General features: G+C 41.2%; 1 protein-coding gene across 5 annotated transcripts in view; it reads left to right on the forward strand.

Annotated features, from left to right (window-relative positions):
* The window catches only part of sf3b1 (splicing factor 3b, subunit 1), a 74,069-nt gene that overhangs the window by 15,063 nt on the left and 36,040 nt on the right, over window positions 1-22,966 (forward strand). The window contains exons 2-12 of one of the 5 annotated variants that reach the window (XM_038789084.1): window positions 1,420-1,595; window positions 4,663-4,764; window positions 5,642-5,756; window positions 8,619-8,698; window positions 8,789-8,953; window positions 10,159-10,468; window positions 15,687-15,902; window positions 16,590-16,711; window positions 19,774-19,971; window positions 21,008-21,109; window positions 21,190-21,369. In XM_038789084.1, the coding sequence (XP_038645012.1) occupies window positions 1,420-1,595; window positions 4,663-4,764; window positions 5,642-5,756; window positions 8,619-8,698; window positions 8,789-8,953; window positions 10,159-10,468; window positions 15,687-15,902; window positions 16,590-16,711; window positions 19,774-19,971; window positions 21,008-21,109; window positions 21,190-21,369 (1,766 nt within the window). Of the gene's footprint in view, window positions 1-1,419; window positions 1,596-4,662; window positions 4,765-5,641; window positions 5,757-5,885; window positions 8,532-8,618; window positions 8,699-8,788; window positions 8,954-10,158; window positions 10,469-15,686; window positions 15,903-16,589; window positions 16,712-19,773; window positions 19,972-21,007; window positions 21,110-21,189; window positions 21,370-22,966 lie in introns of those variants that run through there. The other 4 variants (XM_038789086.1, XM_038789085.1, XR_005459739.1 and 1 more) reach the window with 4 other exon arrangements.

Raw genomic sequence — 22,966 nt, forward strand, 5'->3', positions numbered from 1 at the left:
TTGTATATTTATCACTGCTGCCTCACAGCACCGAGGTCCCAGGTTCGATCCCGGCTCTAGGTCACGTTCATGTGGAGTTTGCACATTCTCCTCGTGTTTGCGTGGGTTTTGCCCCCACATCCCATAGATGTGCAGGGTAGGTGGATTGGCCACGCTAAATTGCCCCCTTAATTGGAAAAGATGAATTGGGCACTCTAAATTTAAAAAAAATATTGTATATTTATTCATTTGACAATTCAAGTTCCCCATGTCATTGTGGGATTTAAGCTCACATATGTGGATCATTTATCCAAGTCCCTGGATTGTTTAGTCTAGTCAGTGTGTGGAGCAGGCAATGGCTTAGTGGTATTGTCATTGGAAGTAATCTAGAGACTCAGGTAATGCTGTGGGGATCTGGGTTCAAATTTGAATTCAGTGAAAATCTGGAATTAAAAATCTAATGATAACCATTGTCGATTGTCATAAAAACCCATCTGGTTCACTAATGCCCTTTAGGGCAGGAAATAGCCGTCCTTACCTGGTCCAGCCTACATATGACTCCAAACCCTCAGCAATGAGGTCAACCCTTAAAGTCCTCCAGCAAGCCACTCAGTTGAAGGGCAGTTAGGGATGGGTGATCAATCGACACCCATATCCAATGAATTAAAAAAAAACACTATGCTAAAATTCCTACCACCCTTATATGGTAAGTTTGATTGACTGTAACTGTTGAAACTCACTTGACAAGTGTTTTACACTTGAAGGTTGTAATTATTTTCATGGATAGTTTGTGTGGAGACAGTAGGTTGAAACTCTCAGCCCTGTGGAGGCAGCTTTGGAGTTGCCACACATTTGATCAACTCCACGTCATCTTACCCCACTTGCGAGCACCTTTTCCAGAGGTGGGCTCCTCCAACAGTGGCAGGTTGTCAATTAATGATCTTAAAAGACAGTTGAGCTCTATACTTTGAACTTGCAGATTTTGCAAGCAGAGAGGAGGACATTTTGGTAGGAGGTTGGAGCCTCAGTGACAGCAATTGGAAAGGATGCTGTCTTCCATATTACAGCCATACCATTGAGCTTTTAAATAGCATAAACGGATGTCTCTGATGTTGATATGCATGTTGCTAATGGCAGCTGCAATGCCTCCCTGTCACTCTATTAATTCAGTCATGCCAGCCTGCATTGTAAAGAGCTGCAATCAATGTGCTCTTACCGTTGGAACCCATCCATCATTACTAATTAGGTGGCAACTTGGAGACATCCTGTTAATTGTAAAATTAGACCATCAGACACGCATCTGAAATGCGTGGGGACGGGACCCAAAATTGATTCAAAGCTCAAAGGAAAATTTCTGTGGACAAGTAGAAAAGTATCAACGGACCAAATAATTGATTCGCTCATGTTGTAACTACTTTTACTTTTTTTCCCTTTCCAAAGATATTGAGGCACAGATCAGAGAAATCCAGAACAAGAAAGCAGCTCTTGTTGCAGAAGGTGATGCTGATGGAGTTGGTCTTGATTCAACTGGTTACTATGATCAGGAGATCTATGGCGGAAGTGACAGCAGATTTGCAGGATATATGACATCAATTCCTGCAAATGAGCAAGAAGAGGTAAATAATTTTGCTTAAAATGTCTCCATGAAGTTGCAGCCTATTACATAAACATTATTATTCAATCACAATTTGTTTCAAGACCACATTTTAAATTGTTGAAGTGCTATTTGTGAAAATTAGAAACGGGCAATGTGAGGTGTGCCATCTTAAGTGATATCCTGCGATCTTAACTTTTCTCAAGATTTTCTCTTCTAAAGGTGTGGTGGTCTGATGGATCACTTGGAGTAATTTTTTTCGTTCTTTGGTTTACTGTCAAATCTGAATTGGGACACACCATTTAAAAAACTTATTCAAACAGTTACAATACGCTGCATCTGTCCAGGGAGCAGTTTTACAGTCTACAGGTTTTTCCTCTCTCAGGCTGGACCCCTTACAGCACTCTTCCTCCATCCTAACCCACTCTACCCCCTCCTTCCCACCACCGCCTCACCTCCACATTCACCGCCCAATGATAATGCAGCAGGTTAGGTAACGCAAATCCCCCCCTTCTGCCTCTGCAGCAGGGCCCTCTTTACCAATGGCACCTTCCGCGTCCATACAAACTCTGAAAAAAGTATCCAACTACTGAAAAAAGGCCTTTGGAACAAAAATTGGAAGCATCTGGAATATAAATAAGAGCATTAGCAGGGCATTCGTTTTCATCACTTGAACGCTCCCTGCCAGTGTCAGATGCAGCGTATCCCACCTCTTAAAGTCCTCCCTTATCTCCTCCACCAAATATGTTCTATGTTAGGTTCCACTTGTGTAGCGTCGCCCACTCTCCCGTCACTTGGATCCTCACATACCAAAAGCTATCCCAGGCCACTTTGAATGGTAGCCCCCCTAAATTGGCTCCCCGACCCACTCGTTCAACGGGAACACCTCACTGTTCCCCATGTTCAACTTATAACCTGAGAAGGTCCAAATCTCTCTAATAGGCCCATAATCCTCCCCATGCTCTCCTGTGCATTCGCCACTCGGTGCTCCCTGCTTAACATCCTAATCCCCTGCCACTCTACTGATTCCCCTAAGGGCTATCGCCAAGGGCTCTATCGCTAGTGCGAACCGTAGCGGCGACACCCCTGCCTCGTTGCCCTGTGCAACACAAAACTTTGCGAATTCATCTCATTGGGCCGTACGCTCCCACTGGGACCATGTACAACAGGCGCACCCATGCCACAAACTTCGGCCCAAACCCGAACCTTCCCAGGACCTCGAACAGATACCGCCATTCCACCCGATCGAATACCTTCTCCGCGTCCATGGACACCACCACCTCCGGTACCGTCCTCTCGACCGCATCACAATCATGTTCAACAATCGCCTTATATTACTCGAGGGTTGCCTGCCCTTTAAGAAGCCCGATTGATCCTCTGCAACTATCCCAGGACGCATCCTTCCAGTCTCCCCACCACTAGCTTGGCCAGTACTTTTATGTCTGTATTTAAAAGTGATATGGGCCTGTATGACCCACATTCTAATGAGTCCTTTCCCCTTCTTTGGTATAAGCGTAATCGTCGTGTGTGTCATTGTCTCCGGCAGCTCCCCCTTCTCCAGCGCCTCGCTAAATGCCATCAGTAGATGTGGTGCCAATTCTGCACCAAACTCCTTATAAAATTCTGCCGGGTAATCATTTGGCCCGAGGCCTTCCCCGACTTCAACCCCCTTATGCTTTCCATTACCTCCCTCTGCCCTAAAAGCTCCTCTAGTGCTCTTCATGCAGTCACGGGAATTCCAACCGTCTACGAACCTCATATCTCCCTCTTTGCCTCCCCGGGCCCGCCCTTTACAGTTCCTCGGAATATTTCCTAAACGCCTCATTTATCTTCCCCGGCTCCGACCCCATCCCTGTCTGTACTCTCAATTTCCCCAGAAGCATCCTGCCTCTGTAACTGATGTGCCAACATGCGATTTGCCTTCTCTCCATTCTCGTACTGCTCCCCCTCGCCCTCCACAGCTGTCTCACCGCCCTCCCCGTTGTCAACCTATCGAACTATCCCTGTAGCTTTTTCCTTTTCGCCAATCCATTCGCGGTGGGAGCCCTCAAATATGCCCTGTCCGTCTTGCCCAATAATTATTCATACTTCTCTCTCCTTTTCTATCTTCATGCGCCGTGAACGAGGTAATCTTACCCCCCATACCACTGCCTTCAATGCCTCGCAGAATGTGGCCGTGGACACCTCCACATTTTGGTTCAACGCCATGTAATCCTGAATCACCAACCGCATCTTATCTCAAACCCCCCCCCCCCAAACCACAGATTCTTAAACGCCCATCCTTTCCACAATCCCTCCCAGCTCCTTTGCCAGCTGCAAATTAGGACACACAATATGGGTTAATATTTAATGGAATTTGACAAAAGGTATTTGGGCGCCTTTTATTTAAAAATAAATTTAGAGTACCCAATTATTTTTTTCCAATTAAGGGTTAATCCACCTGACCTGCACATCTTTGGGTCGTGGGGTGAAACCCATGCAGACACGGGGAGAATGTGCAAACTCCACACGGACAGTGACCCAGGGCCGGGATCGAACTCGGGTCCTCGGCGCCGTAGACAACAGTGGTAACCAGTATTTGGGCACCTTGATTTGTCTGTTTTGCTGAATGATAGATCGCGATCAGATGTCTAGGTGGGTGTATTCAGATCTGACATTAAGAAACGATGAAGAATAGTAATGTTATTCAGCTCATGTTTTAACTCAAATTTTAAATAGTTATCATAGCTGTTCTCTCGAACAATCCAAAATAAGGCCCACTTTATTATTCTCTTTCGAACAGCCTTTTATAACTTTTTTTTGGCAGTATTTAAATTTCCTAAGATCTTTTGCAACATACTTTGTAAGTATTTGGATCACATGGCTGAATCCTGAATATTAGCAAAACCTCTCCAATTATATTTTTCTTTGTGGAGAGATGGTAATCGACTGTTCCTTGCACCTAATTGTGTAAAATATTCTGTTTCTAAGGAAGAAATAGGAGAATACAAAGCTAAGAATATATTTGTTAAAAAGCTGAAATAAAATAAAAATTAATTAATTAGAAGAGCAGCGTTTTATTTTACTGCATTACATACTTGCCTTCATAGGATGATGATGACTATTCGTCTCCAAGTTTGCTTGGTCAGAAGAAGCCTGGATATCATGCACCAGTGGCATTACTGAATGATATACCACAGTCAAATGAGCAGGTACAATTATGTTCTTATCAATTTTCTGTGTTTATTGATTTGTTTTAAGCGCTGGGGTGAGAACCATAGACTTCCTTATTTGGTAGACATGCTTCTCATTATTTAAATTCTGTGTGGCATGGCAGATGTATAAACCTGTTTATCATAAACCTGCAAATGGAATGGTGAGTAGATATTATTCTTTATCAATGATGCTCATAAAGAAATAAAAGTTTATTCTCATGTTTTTTGCATTCAGGCAAGATTGCTCAAATAATTTACAAATATATGCTTCCTTACAAAAACTGTTGGGATCATTTGTGCTTGGTTTCTTCATCAGCAGAATATTTCAGTCCTAAATTTGATGTATTTTTCTGTAAATAGGCTCTGAGAAATGGCACAAACACAGAAAATACTGGGCAATCTCAGTCTATTGACAGAGTCATCCAGACTCGATACATTAGCACTCTTCTCTCCATAGATGCTGTCAGACACACTGAGATTGTCCAGTATTTTCTGTTTTTGTTTCAGATTCCAGCATCTGCAGTAATTTGCTTTTATCTTGGCAATTTGACCAACGTATTGGATAAAATTTAGAATTTTGTAAGTTTTTAAAAATAAATTTAGAGTACCCAATTATTTTTTTTCCCAAATAAGGGGCAATTTAACATGGCCAAAACACCTAACCTGCACATTTTTGGGTTGTGGGGGTGAAACCCACGCAGACATGGGGAAAATGTGCAAACTCCACACGGACAGTGACCCAGGGCTGGGTTCGAGCCCGGGTCCTCAGCGCCATAGTCCCAGCTAACCACGGCGCCACATGCCGCCCCCCTGAATTTTGTAAATTTAATGCTTAATTTTATTATTTACAACTTTTCGTACTTTTTACTTGCAGTATGATCCATTTGCTGAACATCGACCGCAGCGAATTGCGGAACGGGAAGATGAGTATAAAGCACGTAGGAGACAGATGATTATTTCTCCTGAGCGCCATGACCCGTTTGCAGATGGTAATTTTTTCAGATTGTGCCGCTTTTTGATGAGGGTGTATAACAGTTCAGCCCTTGAACTTTCTTTACTGTGCTTATTTCACAGTTTGAACTATTTAAAGCATCTTGTTTTGAGAACTTGTTAAAATTAGATTAAATTATTAAAGGCACTTCAATTTTGCATATCAGTATGCACAACTGTATGTGGGTATGCAACATGTGAAGGGTTACTTTTATCTGTGTTTTGTTGTCTACACATCAGACTGTTGTAACAGTATAATTGAAAAGTCAGTATTTAAATACGTTCAGGAGTGTATGCCCATTGCCTTCCATAGTAAATTAGTGAGACATTCTTTTGTTTTCAACGAGACTTGTTGGCTGAATTTTTGTTCTTTTATGGAATGAAAGGTTGCTCATGGGGAATTGTGATAGTTATGTATTTTTTGGAAGAATATAGCATTTGCAAACCATACAAGAACAGTACTTTCAGCCCGGTCTTGTGCGGAAGGCTTTGGTACATCTACAAAAATAATTACCTGAAAGATTAACTGTAAAACAAAAGGCCTTTCCAAATATATACAGAGGTTTGCAGGACTACCAAATAAACCATCTCCCACAGAATACTTTGCAAGTGGGAAGTATTACTTTGCTTTTACCCTGCCCTGTTCATTTGGTCTGCTAGTACAGATGGGACCAATTTCAGATGGGTTCTTGTATTCCATTTAAATGGACATAATCTTGCAGCATCTTATCAGTTTTTCAGTTTAATTATTTGTGAGCTATGATTCAGCCAATCATTCTGAACAGTTGTCTCAAATCCAACTACTTAAAAAAACCCTCAAATTTGAAACTGTTCTGCACTGATTTATGTTCATTGCTGTCAAAGAAAGTTATTTTGCACATAACGAATCATGCAGCACAAGTTACGGCTAGTAAGCTGTGTAATCCATACATAAAATAATTAATTGCGTGCAAGTGTGTTTGAAAACTTAATCGGTCAAAAAGCAATTTTAAATTAATTAAGTTGAAGTTTCTCAATTTAATACAAACTGTTAAATTGAAAACTGCAAAATGTGTCTCTTGGACAAATTATTCAATTTTAATTTCTCCTTTAAGTTAACTAAACTGATTTGGCTTTTGTTTACTTTAAGTAGTGCTGTTTTCTCTAGAAAATGTGGATCAGGATGGATTGTTGTAGGGCTTTTTGAAGTATTTCAATCCATTGCTTCCGAGTAATACTCGCTTGATGAAAATTACACTTGAGTTTCCCCAATGATGTAGCACCGTCACAAAATAAGACATATACATCAGGAGATAAATTTCCAATCTTTGCCGAGTTAGCTGGGGCCAGAGTTGGAAAATTGACATTGACCTTAGTGCTGCTGGAATAGGGAGAACTTGAGCATGACTCCTGCTCTTCAGTGCTATTCAATGACCTCACTGATAAGGCCACATGAGTGAATATTGGATGATCACAGGATTGGCTTTAGTGCCACCTCCTACCTGTCCTTCCTCCAGATCAAGAACATGCCAGCATCCACTATGCAGACATACGCATAATGAATGGCCACCAGAGTATAATGCAACAGGCTATGGCAGTGGAATTGTACTTTTCCAAGAGTCCTGTGTTTCCATAAGAAATGTGGTTTGGAAAAGGAAGAATCTGGCTGTTCCAGTTCTGTGATTAAAAACAGTTTTCCTTAAGCTCTTGTCCGTATCACACATCTAGATTGGAGCTTGCCATCCTCTGAATTAATTTGGAATGGCCTTTTAGAAACAATTTTAATGGTAGTCAGTTAGATGCTAGACATGTGGTTGCTGCTGGGAGGCATAGTGGGCCAGATGGAAGTTTTATTTTTTTCAGGTGATTCTGTTTACATTTTAACAGTGAGAGGAAGTTTTGCTCTATGTAGTACATTTTCAGTTTAACTAGTCATGCAGGCTTAATTGAAAGGGGTATCAGACCTACAGTATGTATGTTTTATCAGGGATAGAAACTGACATTTTTGTATCTGTAATTGCTCTAAATATGTTTGCCGGAATTCCACGGGCCCATACTAACTGTCCTTAATTTCTTTCCTACAGCAGTACTGCTATGACAGTCCTGTCTGCATTCTTAAGGGTGCAGTGCAACAGATCGTGTGTAGGTTATGCTGAAAAAGTAAACCAAAAGGAAGTCCAATGAAAATGGCAGTATGACACTGCCAGTGTAGCATGTTTTAGACAAACCCAAACAGCATAATCCCAAATAAAAGTATCCTGTTGAAGTAAATTTTTATGCTTAAATAGTTGCATTTACAATTACTTTTTTATTATGGTTAATATTAAACAGGTAAAATTTGTTTTCTCCTAAGAAGTTTGTTAGTACACATATTGAGTGAGATTTTAAAAACTAACACAAGGTGTGATGTTTTGAATTTTAAAACCCTTTCCAAAGTGTTACTAATGGTAAAGAGATAATTTTCTAGGCTTCTGTTCTGCTGCTTGAAGTCAGAACTGCTGATGGACACACAGGCCCGCCAGTGTACGTATTCCGGAACATCACCGAAGGAAAACCAACAATAATGGACACTTAAATGTGTTTTCATGTCTTGCGTATGATTTGCTTATAACTGCACTTAGGCATTTATTTTTAGATTGTTGTAATTATTACTGTTTGTATTCAAGCAGGTTAAATTGACCATCAGGTTGCTTCTCTGTAAGTTGCTGTGATTTGAACAAATATAAAAATTGAGAAGTCAGCAATTTTAAACTTAAAAGTTGAACCAAAATAAATGTAGACTGTTAATGCAAAAATATCATGACTATATTAAAAAAGTTGACTTTTCTCTTATATTTGCACTAATTGTTTTCTGGTCTATTCTCACTATTTTTGTCCCTCAGGTGGAAAGACACCAGACCCTAAAGTCCATGCCAGAACCTACATGGATGTTATGCGAGAACAGCATTTAACAAAGGAAGAGGTAACAACATCTCAAATCCATTTCATGTAAAATGGTAGCAGCCTGCTTTTAGATTAAAGTTTGGTTGATCTGGGTATTTGTTTATTTCAGAGGGAAATAAGGCAACAGCTAGCTGAGAAAGCTAAAGCTGGAGATCTTAAGGCAGTCAATGGATCGGCTCAGCAGCCTGCCAAACGCAAGCGTCGATGGGATCAGACGGCAGATCAAACTCCTAGTTCCACACCGAAGAAAGTATCTAGCTGGGACCAAGCAGAGGTGAGAGGGAAGGCCAACTATTTTTCCACTAACACAGGAGCAAAATACTGCAGGTGCTGAAAATTGGAAATAAAGCAGAAAATGACGAAAATATTCTGCAGCATCTATGGACAGAAAGAGAGCGAGCGACAAAGTTAACATCTCGGTTTGATCACCTTTCATCAAAATTCTGGCCTGAAACATATTAACTCTGTTTTTCTTTCCATCGATGCTGCCGTATTTGCTGGCTGAGTATTTCCAGTGCCTTCTGTTTTAGTTCCCCCCTCTCCCTCCTTACAGTTCTTTTCTTAAGTAAGTGATCCACAAGTGTTCATACACCCCATTCATGTGTGCGAGGTTTCTTCCATGCGATACAATGGCAGAGTATGCTGGTGGGTATTTGAATATTGGGGTTCATAAAATCTAGACCGGATTGTGTCGAGAGTGGGGGTTCGTAGGCACAGCTCGCATTACTTTGAGCGGAAATGTTGTCACTCCATCTACTTACGCCTTTTTAATGCTACTCTTTCCTTTACTGTGGATAGATTAATTTCTATCTCTTGTTAAAGTTCACCAGTTTGAGGCTGAACTTGGTGGACTATCTTCTCAGATAATTGGATAATTTTACGCAAAACGTTAAAATACTTACTTAATTGAAAGCATTAATTAAAAAATGTCAACAAGACTTTGCTGGTTTCCTTTTAGTGTTCATTTGTCAAACCAAGTCAAGTCACTCTTTGAGCCAGCCACTCAGCAAACTACTAGAGAATTAATAAGGCGTCATTACCCTCACTTCCAGCAGTTTTTTATGCTAGTTGCTCATTTTTACCTACAGGAACTACACTGCTCTTATCAGGAGATCAGGATCGATACAGCTCTGTTCCTCCTTGGTTAACCAACCAGGAGAGTGACTTACAGTTTCATTTTTTCATCACCCAGCAACCTTCCAGATTACTTGGTACCTTGGAAAATATCAGTGTAAAGCCCTGTGTAAATTAAGGCTATGGTCAATTGATAATTTAACAATAACATTCATTGCTAATCAACCTTTGGATGCTGCACTTAGCTGCAGATTCAAGTGCTGACACTGAAATGTGAGCAATTTATGAAGTTCCTATTTTATAGTCTGTTGTTGCACATTATCCAGTGAAAGTTTATTTGGCAATAGTTAATACGGTCTACATTGATGAATTTGATCTAAATTATTTGTGAATTTTCTTTTGTAGACTCCAGGGCATACTCCAGGGCACACACCTGGACATACACCTGGGCACACACCAGGGCATACCCCTGGTCACACACCTGGAAACACTCCTTCTCAGAGCCGCTGGGATGAAACACCTGGTCGTTCAAAAGGCAGTGAGACTCCTGGTGCAACCCCCAGCTCAAGAATGTGGGAGCCCACTCCTAGTCACACACCAGCAGGGGCTGCTACACCAGGACGAGATACGCCAGGGCATGCTACACCAGGTCATGGAGGCGCAACTTCCAGTGTGCGCAAAAACAGATGGGATGAAACACCAAAAACAGATAGGGGTGAGATTAACTTTTCCTTCTGTACAGAAAGTTGCATTCATGTTAAAGTAATGACGAAGAAAAATATGGCTGTTCAAGCTTCTGTGCAATATTTTTGAACTTATTCAGTTGAGATCATAAAGACTTCAAAAGTCTTTAATTGCTTTAATTGAGTGTACTAACAAATACTTTTAGAAATGCAGAAGCAGTCCATGTCCCAATGCAACAAGACCGTGCCAGTATCTAAGCCTGCTCTGACAACTGACAAGTAACAATCGCGCCACACAGGTGCCAGGCAATGACCATCTCCAGCAAAAGAGAATCTAAGCATTACCCCTTGACATTCAATGGCATTACCATTGCTGAAACCCCCACTGTCAGCATCCCAGAGGTTACTATTGACCAGAAACTGAACTGGACAAGCCATATAAATACTGTGGCTACAAGAGCAGGCCAGAGGCTAGAAATCCTGCGGAAAGTAACTTGCCTCCTGACTCCCCAAAGCCTGTCCACCATCTACATGGGAGTGTGATGGAATTCTCTCCACTTTCCTGGATGAGTGCAACTCCACAACAAAATTCAAGAAGCTTGACACCATCCAGGACAAAGTAGTCCGATTGACTGCAACCAGGTCCACAAACATTCACTTCGTCCACCACTGATGCACAGTGGCAGCAGTGTGCAGCATCTAGAATAGCAAGAACTCACCAAGGCATATTGGGCAGCACCTTCCAAACCCATGACTGCTACCATCTAGAAAGACAAGAACAACAGACGCATGGGAACAGTACCACCTGGGTCCCATCCAAGCCACTCACCATCCTGACATGAAGCTATATCGTTGTTCCTTTGCTGTCACTGGGTCAAAATCCTGGAACTCCCTCCGCAACAGCACTGGGTGTACCTACACCAGATGGACTGCAGCGGTTCAAGAAGGCAACCACCTTCTCGGGGGCAATTATGGATGGACAGTAAATGTTGAACGAGCCAGTGATGCCCACATCCTATGAATGAATTTTAAAAAATGGTTATGATGGATGTTATGCCACAATATGTCCTGTTGTGAACAAAGTAAGTTTTTATTTCTTGTTTTCTTTTTTATTCATTTACGGGATTTGGCATCGTTGGTTAGGCCAGCATTTATTGCCCATCCATAGTTGCTCTTCAGGTGGTGGTGAGTTGCCTTCTTGAACCGCTGCTGTCCTTGAGGTGTAGGTACACTCACTGTGCTGTTGGGGGGGGGGGGGGGGGGGGGGGGGGGGTGGAGTTCCAGGATGTTGCCCCAGCAATAGTGAAGGAACGGCGATATATTTCTTTTTCTCTTTTTTGTTCTATAAATTTAGAGTACCCAATTATTTTTTATCCAATTATGGGGCAAATTTAGCGTGGCCAATCCACCTAACCAGCACACCTTTAGATTGTGAAGGTGAAACCCACGCAGACACGGGGAGAATGTACAATCCCCACACGGACAGTGACCCAGGGGAAGACAATATATTTCAAAGTCAGGGTGGTGAGTTAGTTGGAAGGGAACCTCCAGGTGATTAGGTTCCCAGGTATCTGTTGCTCTTGTCCTTCTAGGTGGTAGTCGTGGGTTTAGAAGGTGTTGTCTAAGGAATCTTGGTGAGTTACTCCAGTGCATCGTGTAGATGGTACACAAGGCTGCCACTATTCATCAGTGGTAGAAGTTTTGTGGAAGGGGGGAGCAATCAAGTGGCTGCTTTGTCCTGGATGGTATCGAGCTTCTTGAGGGTTGTTGGAGCTGCACTTGTCCAGGCAAGTGGAGAGTATTCCATTACACTCCTGACCTGTGCCTTGTAGATGGTGGACAGGCTTTGGGGGGGTCAGGAGGTGAGTTACTCGCCATAGGATTCCTATTTTTGACCTGCCCTGGAAGCCACAGTATTATTGTGGCTTGTCAGTTTATGATCAACATCCCCCAGAATACTGATTGTGGGAATTCAATGCTGGTAATGCCATTGAATGTCAGTTACTGAGATGTAAAATTATCAAGCTAGTGGATTCCTTCAAGAAGTCAACATACAAAGGGCAGCATGATGGCACAGTGGTTAGCATTGCTGCCTATGGCGCTGAGGACCTGGGTTCGAATCCCGGCCCTGGGTCACTGTCTGTGAGGAGTTTGCACATTCTCCCCGTGTCTGCGTGGGTTTCGCCCCCACAACCCAAAGATGTGCAGGCTAGGTGGATTGGCCATGCTAAATTGCCCCTTAATTGGAAAAAATTAATTGGGTACACTAAATTTATAAAATAAAAGAAGTCAACATATTGGGAAGGTCACGTGTTGAGTTAATTAATTCAAAGGATTTTTTTTCTTCTTTCCAATTTGAACAACATGTTTGTTTTCTGATCACCGTGTCTCCTTGTTGGACATCGCCACTAACCTAATCCTACCAACTTCTGTCGTAGATACCCATGCACATCAAACAGGAAGCACTGGATAGATATTAGTTGTCTGAACCTGCAAATAATTTTCCTTTCCCCAATTATGGAAATTATGCCAATTACAGCACTGAACTGTTTTTGCAATTTGCAACAACCAATTCATGGTAGACTAAGTATCAAATCTGGGACTGTCTTTGTTCACTCCGAATGGTTGATCTACTCATTGGATAACTTTGCTGAACCATCAGAGGACCAAGTGTCTGACTGCAGCATAACAGATCCTTTTATCAAAGTCAGTCAATTACTAGCTATCACAAGGTTCTTTAAAAAATGTGTGCTTGGAAACTAACATATTTGATCATTCAAAAGCACATCTCTAAATGTTTTGTGGATTTGGATGTTCTAATACTCTAATCTTTAGGTTTTCTGTACCAAAAGAGATAGAAACCAAATAAAAAGCAAAATACCACAGAAGCCAGAAATATGAAATAAAAACACAAAATTCTGTAAATACTCAAGTCTGATGGCATCTGCGGAGAGAGTAACAGAGCTTCAGGGATATACTTCAGGGTAACGAAAGGTCATTGACCTGAAATGTTAACTCCGTATTTTCTTCCACAGCCAATGCCTGACCTGCTGAGTATTTCTAACATTATCTGGTTTTATTACATGGAATTAAGTTGCCTTTACTACAACACTGTATTATCCCAGTAATTTTGGTGGTTTATCAGGATTTTTATAAATTGATTTTCTTCAAATACATTTGTTAATGTTAATTTTGTCCACTATTATGCTGGCAGTAACTTCATGTGATACATTTGAGAAATAAATATAATATGTATACAAAAGCAGCCAATATTAAAGATATAAGAGGGCCAGAGCAGAAACAGAATAATATTTGAAAAATTAAATCAGTAATAATGATAAATCTTTATTCGAGTCACAAATAGGCTTACATTAACATTGAAATGAAGTTACCCCTAGTCGCCACACCACGGCGTCTGTTCGGGTCGACTGCTGGAGAATTCAGAATGACCAATCACCTAAAAAGCACGTCTTTCGGGACTTGTGAGAGGAAACCGGAACACCCGGAGGAAACCCACATAGACACTGGGTGAACGTGCAGACTCCGCACAGACAGTGACCTAAGCCGGGTGCTGTGAAACAGCAATGCTAACCACTGTGCTACCGTAGAAACAGTAAAATTAATCTGATAAGAGGGTAGATCGAGTTGTTCTTAGTAATGGAATTTTATTAGTGGATGGTAGTTCTATTTCTCCAAGATTTAAATGACAAGTGAAATATGCAAGCCTGTTTTGGGTAACATGGAGATGTTAAAACTTGTGGAATAAAATGTGGTGTGCTAAAGTTTGTTCTTAATTGTCTCTCCCAATACTTTTTTTTTAAATGGAGGAAAGCCCATTGCAGTTTTGAACAATGTGTCTCTGATCTGATCGAAGTAATATTTATGCCAAGTGTTTTTAAAATTTCACACACAGGCAAACCTGAATATATTCAAAGGCCCATCATAATCCCATTGTGAATGTAATATTGCACACCCCCGATAAATTGCCAATGATGCTAATATTTGTGGAAATGGAAAAAGTTTTAAAAACTGACCAATTTCAGGAAACAAACCCCCTTAATTTTTCTGACGCCTTAAGACAACGAAACAAACTTGGAAGTCAGCACGGTGGCGCAGTAGATAGCATTGCTGCCTCACTGCGCCGAGGTCCCAGGTTCGATCCCGGCTCTGGGTCACTGTCCGTGTGGGGTTTGCACATTCTCCCCGTGTCTGCGTGGGTTTCACCCCCACAAACCAAAGATGTGCAGGCTAGGCGGATTGGCCACACTAAATTGCTCCTTAATTGGAACAAATGAATAGGGTACTCTAAATTTTTAAAAAACTTGGAGACTTGGTTTACCCATGATGACCACTAATTGCAGTTAACTCTATCTTTCTCTGAAGTAAATACTGCTGCCAGATAAGCTACTTTGAACGAGTTTTCTCGACTACTTATTCTTCAAATGTCATACAACTGATCCATAGATACCTAGAATAAAGGTAACTTTATAAAATGATTTAAAGCACATTTAGTCCTACAATTGTTCCTTCTAACAGAATAGTCACAAAGAACTTTCATCCCAACAGCAAGATCTTCTGCACTCCAGTTCTTTGAACTTGAAGCTTAAGCTACATACTCAAGGAACCATTTGGGCCTTCACGATTAAGCATTAACAGTTATTGAATACTTAATGGAGCTGCAGGATTGAAGCTTTTATTGGTATATATTGATAACTGAGATAGGATTGATGGATGGTACAATAGTAATTATAGGAAAATACTTCAAAAAATATTCCACACAGATCCATCTGCACCTGAAAAGATAAATAATTGTTTTGTATGGAATTCCTTTATCAGAACTTCGATGTTCTAAAGAAAGGCTTCTATTTGACACATTCATTTGTTTTCTATTGATGAAAGCAACAGTTCTTCATATTTTTCATAGAAAATAAAAATGTTCCCGACATTACAAATTCCAACATTGAAGAAATATCAACTTTGCTCAGTCTATCATATCGCTCATATCCAACTGTAGCTTAAAATTGCGTGTGCTATTTTTCAGCTCTTCATTGTTTAATTGGTACTAATTGGAATAATATTAATGCTCTTGAACTTGTCGAAGCTTGTACAACATCTGTTAATATTGAATAATTTTCTTTAACAGTTATTGTGACTGTTTTCAGGTGACGTAGAACAAGAAATTTTCCTGAATGGCTTCTACTTTTAATGTTGATCTTGGGTTCTGGTTCACTATTTCATTTCCTATTTTAGAAACGCCGGGGCATGGCAGTGGCTGGGCTGAGACACCACGGACAGATCGTGGAGGTGACTCTATAGGTGAAACTCCAACCCCTGGTGCAAGCAAAAGAAAGTCTCGCTGGGATGAAACACCAGCTAGCCAAATGGGTGGCAGTACCCCATTGCTTACCCCTAGTGGAATTACACCAAAAGGCACACCTGCAATGGCTATGGCGACACCTACACCAGGTATGTGGTGATGAAGCAAAATATGTACATTCATTGAGTATACATTTTTAGAATACTTCTCATATAAGATGCTATATTTTAAATTTTATGAAATATTTAGACCATAGTTCAGTAACTGTCAGTGGCCCTTTTGTGGCCTTCCCACATGGCCTATTTCCTTGCCTGAGTCTGGTTGACGGAGGGGAGGGAGACAACACTGTTGAGGTCTATCTTGTTCTCATCCATGTTCACGTGTGCGCATACACGCACGCGCACACACTTGTAATGGGGACCATACCTAAGTGGTGTGATATTGGCTCTAAAAATTGCATTTTTAACAATTGAGTATGGAACAATTGAGTTAGCCACCAAATCAATTTATTTTTAAATTAAAATTAGAACCAGCAATAAATATGGTGTAAGGTAGGATGCTTTATAACAAATCCTGTTTCAATACTGTTATTTAAAGCATTAATAAAATAATTAAACTAATAAAGTAATGTTCGTAATTATAAACAATGGCATTTATACAATTATTTTTCCTAACAAATAAGATCAAACTCTGTAGGAACTAAACTAAGTTACAGATTGTGGAAAAGATCAAATTCTACAAAGGAATTGTATTCTGTTAAAAAAGGGTCAAATGTGTTTAACCTTTCATGTTGAAGTAAACTTTGACTTAAATATCTAAGTAATTCAACTTTGTAGGTCACTTGATGAGTATGACACCTGAACAGCTACAGGCATGGCGTTGGGAGCGTGAAATTGATGAAAGAAATCGCCCACTTACAGATGAGGAACTGGATGCAATGTTCCCTGAAGGCTATAAGGTAATGCAGTGTAAAGCTAGTGCACTATCTGCTTTCTGTAGTGATATTTAATTTTTAATTTAGTACTGAATGGAAGACACCAAGGTTCTCTTGGAGATTATTCAATGGAGGAGCGAGTATACTATTGAAGTTACATGAGCCAATGACAGGAATATATTTGTCATAAATAAAGGTGTATCTTTACTAAGGCTGAGTACTGTTGTTCACTTGGCATTATTGTTGATGCACAGGTTGAGTAGCATTCATTTGAAAATGCAGCTACAAAATGAAATTGTGTAGATTGAAGGTCATATTGCTGACATTGTGGGTTAGTTATTCAGATGGCTAATTTTTCATTTAAGTTACCATACTCCAATCAAAGGATTTTTCTTCCTGTATTTTGGAGCTCTGTCCTCACAAGGTATCACATTCTGGCATGTAGGCTATTAACTTAATCCCGGCTAACTTTTACCCAATGCAGCAGTACGCAGTCCTAGGTAGACACCATTTGAATCACAACTTTCTAAAACTGGCTGTTCATTTCTTGGGTGCAACAGTTAGAGCATGATGGTGGCATCAATGATACGAGCAGTTTTTGAAAATGGCAATTGGGTGACCATATGAGATTTGGTGGGGGGTCTGCATTTTCTTACAACAGTAGTTACTTCATGAGGCTTCTATAATTTATGTTTGTTTCTAGACATTGTCCTATTTAGGGGTATGTCTCTGGGAGTTTGGGTATTGAAAAGTGCAGAATGAATGGCAAGTGAACCACTAAAATGCGAGCCTAACCAAATGTTGTCTTTGTAGTCTTCACTCACAGCAGAAGAGTTATATTTCAGAATTTTAAGTGCTGCATAGTTTTTTTAAAAGTATTTTTATTCTCCTTTTTCACATTTTCTCCCAAATTGACACCCAACAATAAACAATAATCAGTAACGAATGAAATGTCAATCCCCCTATCAATAACAACGATCCCATCCTACCACCAAACCCCAGACATTGGCCCGCATGTTAACATAAACAAATGACAAAAAGAAATCAGGAATCACCCATAGTCACCATTAACACATACAGTTCTTCTCCTCTCTCCCCCCCCCCCCCCCCCCCCCCCTCCCCCCCATGTTCGATGTAATCCAATTCTTGAAAGTGCATAATGAATAACGCCAAAGAATAGTAGAACCCCTCCATTCGTCCCCTCAGTTCAAATTTGACCTTTTCAAGAGTCAAGAATTCTAGCAGGTTCCACGCCACGCCACGCCAGGGCACAGGGTGGAGCTGGGAGCGAAGTATGGGTTGGAGCTGGGGGTAATATTTAGATACATGCAGCTTCGAGATTTTGCCAAAAAGGAGATGCAGAGTTTCCCAGTGGAGCCGGCTTCCACATTGCTGGAGGAGGTGCTGACGACAGGGGGCCTGGAGAAGGGGGTAGTATTGGCGGTTTACGGGACTATTTTGGAAGAGGAGAAGGCGCCGCTGGAAAGGATCTATTCATGGACGTTATTCATTATGCATTTTCTAGAATTGGATTACATGGGGGGGGGGGGACTGTATGTGTTAATGGTGACTATGGGTGATTCCTGATTCCTTTTTGTCATTTGTTTATGATCCCTAACTGGATCCGCCTTCGGGCGATCACCGAGGCGTAGGCTACAACAACTCCCTGCGCACCCGTTTCCAACCCCGGCTGGTCCGACACACCGAATATGGCCTTGCAAGGGCCCGGGTCCTGCTTCACGTGCGCCACTTTAGAGATTACCCTAAAAAAATCTCTTTCCAGTAATCCTCCAGCTTTGGACAGGACCAAAACATATGAAGGTAGTTTGCGCGTGCCCCCCCAAAAACATTCACACACACCTTCTAGCCCCTCAAATAGCGGCTCATCCATGCCCTTGTAAGGTGTGCTCTATACACCACCTTCAGCTGTGTCAGCCCCAACCTCGTACACGAGGTGGCGGCATTCAGCCTCCGGAGCACCTCACACCAGAAACCCTGCTCCATACCCTCTCCCAACTCTTCCTCCCACTTTGCCTTGATCCCTTCTGACGGTGCCTTCTCCTCTTCTAAAATAGCCCCGTTAACCGCCAATACTACCCTCTTCTCCAGGCCCCCTGTCGTCAGCACCTCCTCCAGTAATGTGGAAGCCGGCTCCACTGGGAAACTCTGTATCTCCTTTCTGGCAAAATCTCAAAGCTGCATGTATCTAAATATTTCCCCCAGCTTCAACCCATACTTCGCTCCCAGCTCCTTCAATCCTGCAACCCGACCCCCAAGAATCAAATCTTTTAGTGTCATAATTCCTTTCTCCTACCATTTCCATCCCACTTCCCTGTCTCAAATCTATGGTTCCCCCGAATCGGCATTTCCCGTGACCCTGCTCCCAACCCAAGTGCTGGCAAAACTGCCTCCAAATTCTCCATGAAGCTATTGCTACCGAACTCCCTCAGTATCTCCCCGGGGTTGTTGCTAACGCCTTCAATCCCGACCCCCACACAAACTCTCCTCCATTCTGATCCATTGGAAGTCTACCCCTCTGACCCAGCTCCGTACCTTCTTCACATTCGCCTCCCATTAATAATAAAGTGCTGCATTGTTAGCAGTATTTTGCAGAAGGTATTCAGTATTTTCTTTTCAGTTTAATAATTGCCAACAAAATAGTGAAGAATTGATTTGTAATGGTATTTGCCCTGATTTCAAAATTTGAATGCATAGGGTGGGATTTTCCACACAACCCGCCATCTGGTTCACCGTAGCGAATGCAACCCGCCATTGGCAAGTGGTGGGATCTTCTGGTCCTGCTATTGTCAATGGTATTTCCTGTTGAATGCACCCCTCACTGGGAAACCCACAGCGGTGGCGTGCCATTGGCAGGACCAGAAGATCCCACCGGCGTGAACGGATGGAAAATTCTGGCCAAAAGCAGAGTGCTGTTACTCCACTGACCTATTGAGTAAGAAAAGAATTGCCCAAAAAACATTGAAATTGAAACTGGGTTGTGTGGAGGAAAAATTGTTAATCTTATTTTGTTATATCTAAATAATTTACTCAATGAGTAAAAATAACTTTATTTTAAATGCTCACAGGTACTTCCACCGCCAGCTGGTTATGTCCCAATCCGAACACCTGCTCGTAAACTGACTGCAACCCCAACACCGCTTGGTGGCTTAACTGGATTCCACATGCAGTCTGAAGAACGCTCTGCAAAGAACATGAATGACCAGCCCTCTGGGAACCTTCCATTCCTGAAACCTGATGACATTCAATACTTTGACAAATTGCTGGTAAGTGTGTTTGAGAATTTTATAGTTGCCTGATTTCCCCCCAGTAAAATTGGCTATATACATGTGAATGTGAAATACAAATTTATTAGCTTGTAAATTACATTGATACCATACAGGTTGAGTTATTGTCTTTTTGGAAGTGAAATAACCTCCTATTGTCTTGCCCATGGTGTATATAATTTATACATCAAAATGCAGATTCACAAACTGAATTAGTTTACACTTGGAAATAACAGTGTGAAACTTTGAATAGTTAAATGCTTTGTGTTGTCAGGAGGATTCTGTTATTACATCCCAGAGCACTAAATATGTAAGTGATGCAATATGGGATACATCATCATGAGATGAGAAAAGTATCAACATCATAATTTTGTGCATTTGCAGCATTTATGATATAGACAACACCTTCTGCCTTGAGTACTGTATTGGTTCCTAAGCAGAAGGGGAAAAGCCGAGTTAGGGAACGTTTGTGAAAGCACAGTCAGAGGGAAGACTTGGAAGCAGAGAATAAAGTGGAGAGATTTTGAAAGAAATGCTAGTATTTAAGGAATAGTGTTAGAAGTGCAAAGTAAGCTGGAGTCAGTAGTGAAGGGTGTGTGGAGGAAGATACAGTTGGAGGCAATTATTATCGATGTAGGTTGGCAAAACTATGGAGGAATTTGAAGATTAGGATCTTGTCCGCTGGAGCTAATAGTGATGTGCAGCATTGTTTGGGATGCTATAATTTGAACAACTTGTAGTTTTATAATTGTTTGGTCATTCAGAACTTGAGTATTGATCAAAAAAGAGACAAGTCGAAGCTTTTCTATACACAAGAAAATGTATTATGAAATGCTAGTTATTTGTAATGTTTTGCACGGCTGGTATGAATACATTTACCTTTCAATCCAGGAGTGCTATACTTGAAGTGTTTTGAAAAGAATGTTGAGGTGAGGATTCAATACAGGTTGTGTAGCTCTTCTTGAAGGAAGTTTTGAGAAATTAGATTTAAAAGTTGCAGCATCTCACTGAAATATTTGTTATCTACACTCATAAGGTTGAAGTTGATGAATCGACATTAAGCCCAGAAGAGCAGAAGGAAAGAAAGATAATGAAATTGCTTCTGAAAATAAAGAACGGTACTCCACCAATGAGGAAGGTAAGCATAATTTTATTGTGTCATAACGAGCTGTGTTATCCTGATGCAAATGTGATATTTCTTTCTCTCTTTCTTCCAAGGCTGCGTTGCGTCAAATAACTGATAAAGCCAGAGAATTTGGAGCTGGTCCTTTGTTCAATCAAATTCTTCCACTGCTGATGTCTCCAACACTTGAAGACCAGGAGCGTCACTTGCTAGTTAAAGTTATTGACCGAATCCTGTACAAATTAGATGATTTGGTTCGACCATATGTGCATAAGGTATGTTTATGTTTGCTGAAATAAACTTTTAATATACGCAGTTTAAAAATGAGAGGATAAATGTTAAAAAAATACGTCTGTGGCAAGGCACATTTATTACCCCTTCCTAACTGGCCTAGAAGATCCAGTAAAACATTGCCATGAGCCATTGCAGTCCTGTGGTGGTGCTTCCTCAATGGTTTTCGGTAGGAAGATCTGGAATTTGACCCACTCATGAAGTAGCAGATATTTATATCCTAGTTAGGTTCGTAAGTAAATTGGAGGAGGTTGTGTTCCAGCGACACTACTGCTGTTGTATTTTTCAGTGGTAGAAGTTGCGAAACTGGCAGCTGCTGTCAATGTACGTTTCGTGAGCTGCTGCAGTGCATCCTGTGGATGATAGCTATTCTGTGGATAGCTGAACCTAGACGAGACACTGGTTAAGCCGTTTCTTGGGTGTCGTGAAATCATAAAAATTTACAGAAGGAAGCCATTTCCGTACCAGCCTCCCCGGACAGGCGCCGGAATGTGGCGACTAGGGGCTTTTCACAGTAACTTCAATGAAGCCTACTCGTGACAATAAGCGATTTCATTTCATTTCATTTGGGCCATTATGTCTGCACAGGCCATCCTAATTCCATATTCCAGTTCTTGGCCTGTAGCCTTATAGGTGACAGCACTTCAGGTGCATATCAAAGTACCTTTGCCAATGTAAAGAAGATTTCTGCCTCTTGTCACCTTTTCAGGCAGTGAGTTCTGCTTCCCCCTGGGTGGAAACATTTCCCTTCAAATTCCCTCTGATCTGCTATTCTAAATCTCAGCTGGCTATGGGTCCCGCGACCAAGAGAAATAAGGCCTTCCTATCTATTCAATCTAGATACCTCATAATTTAATACACTTTAATTCAATCTCCTTGTAGCATCCTCTGTTCCAAGGAAAGCAACTGTAGCCTATCCTATCCTAAATAAAATTCTCCAATCTAGGCAGCATCCTCATAAATTTCCTCTGTCTTCTTTCCAGTGCAATTACATCTTTGCTATTGTGTGACTAGAACTGAATGCAGGACTCCTGCTATGACCTAACCAGTGTTTAATACAGTTCCGCAAAACCTCCCAGATTTTATGTGCTATGGACAATAAATGTTGCCATGACCATCTTATCTACTTGTTCAGTCACCATCAGAGATCTGTGGACAGTATCTTGGTATCCTGCATTTATTATGCATTTCCTTGTTAGCCTTCCCTAAATGCATTACCTCACTTTTCTGGATTGAATTCCATTTGACACTATTCCGCCTATCTGAGTAGTACATTGATATCTTTCCTGCAGTCTACAAATTTCTATTTCATCATTAGGTGCATGGCCAATCTTTGAACTTTCTGCAAACTTCTTAATCATGCCCCTTGCATTCAAGTTTAAATGTTTAATATATGCAATACAAAAAGCAAGGTACCTAGTACTGAGAATTGCTGAGTTTTGCAGTGTTTATTGTTTATTGCAACTATACTTGGCAAGCAGTAGGTATTCCATCCTACTCCTGCCTATTGTTTACTCAATCACGGGAGGCTTTGAGGGATCAGGATGTGAGCCAAATGGTAGAGTACCAAGCAACTATCTT

Source organism: Scyliorhinus canicula, chromosome 2 (genome assembly GCF_902713615.1).
Source record: "Scyliorhinus canicula chromosome 2, sScyCan1.1, whole genome shotgun sequence".
Classification (NCBI taxonomy): Eukaryota; Metazoa; Chordata; class Chondrichthyes; order Carcharhiniformes; family Scyliorhinidae; genus Scyliorhinus; species Scyliorhinus canicula.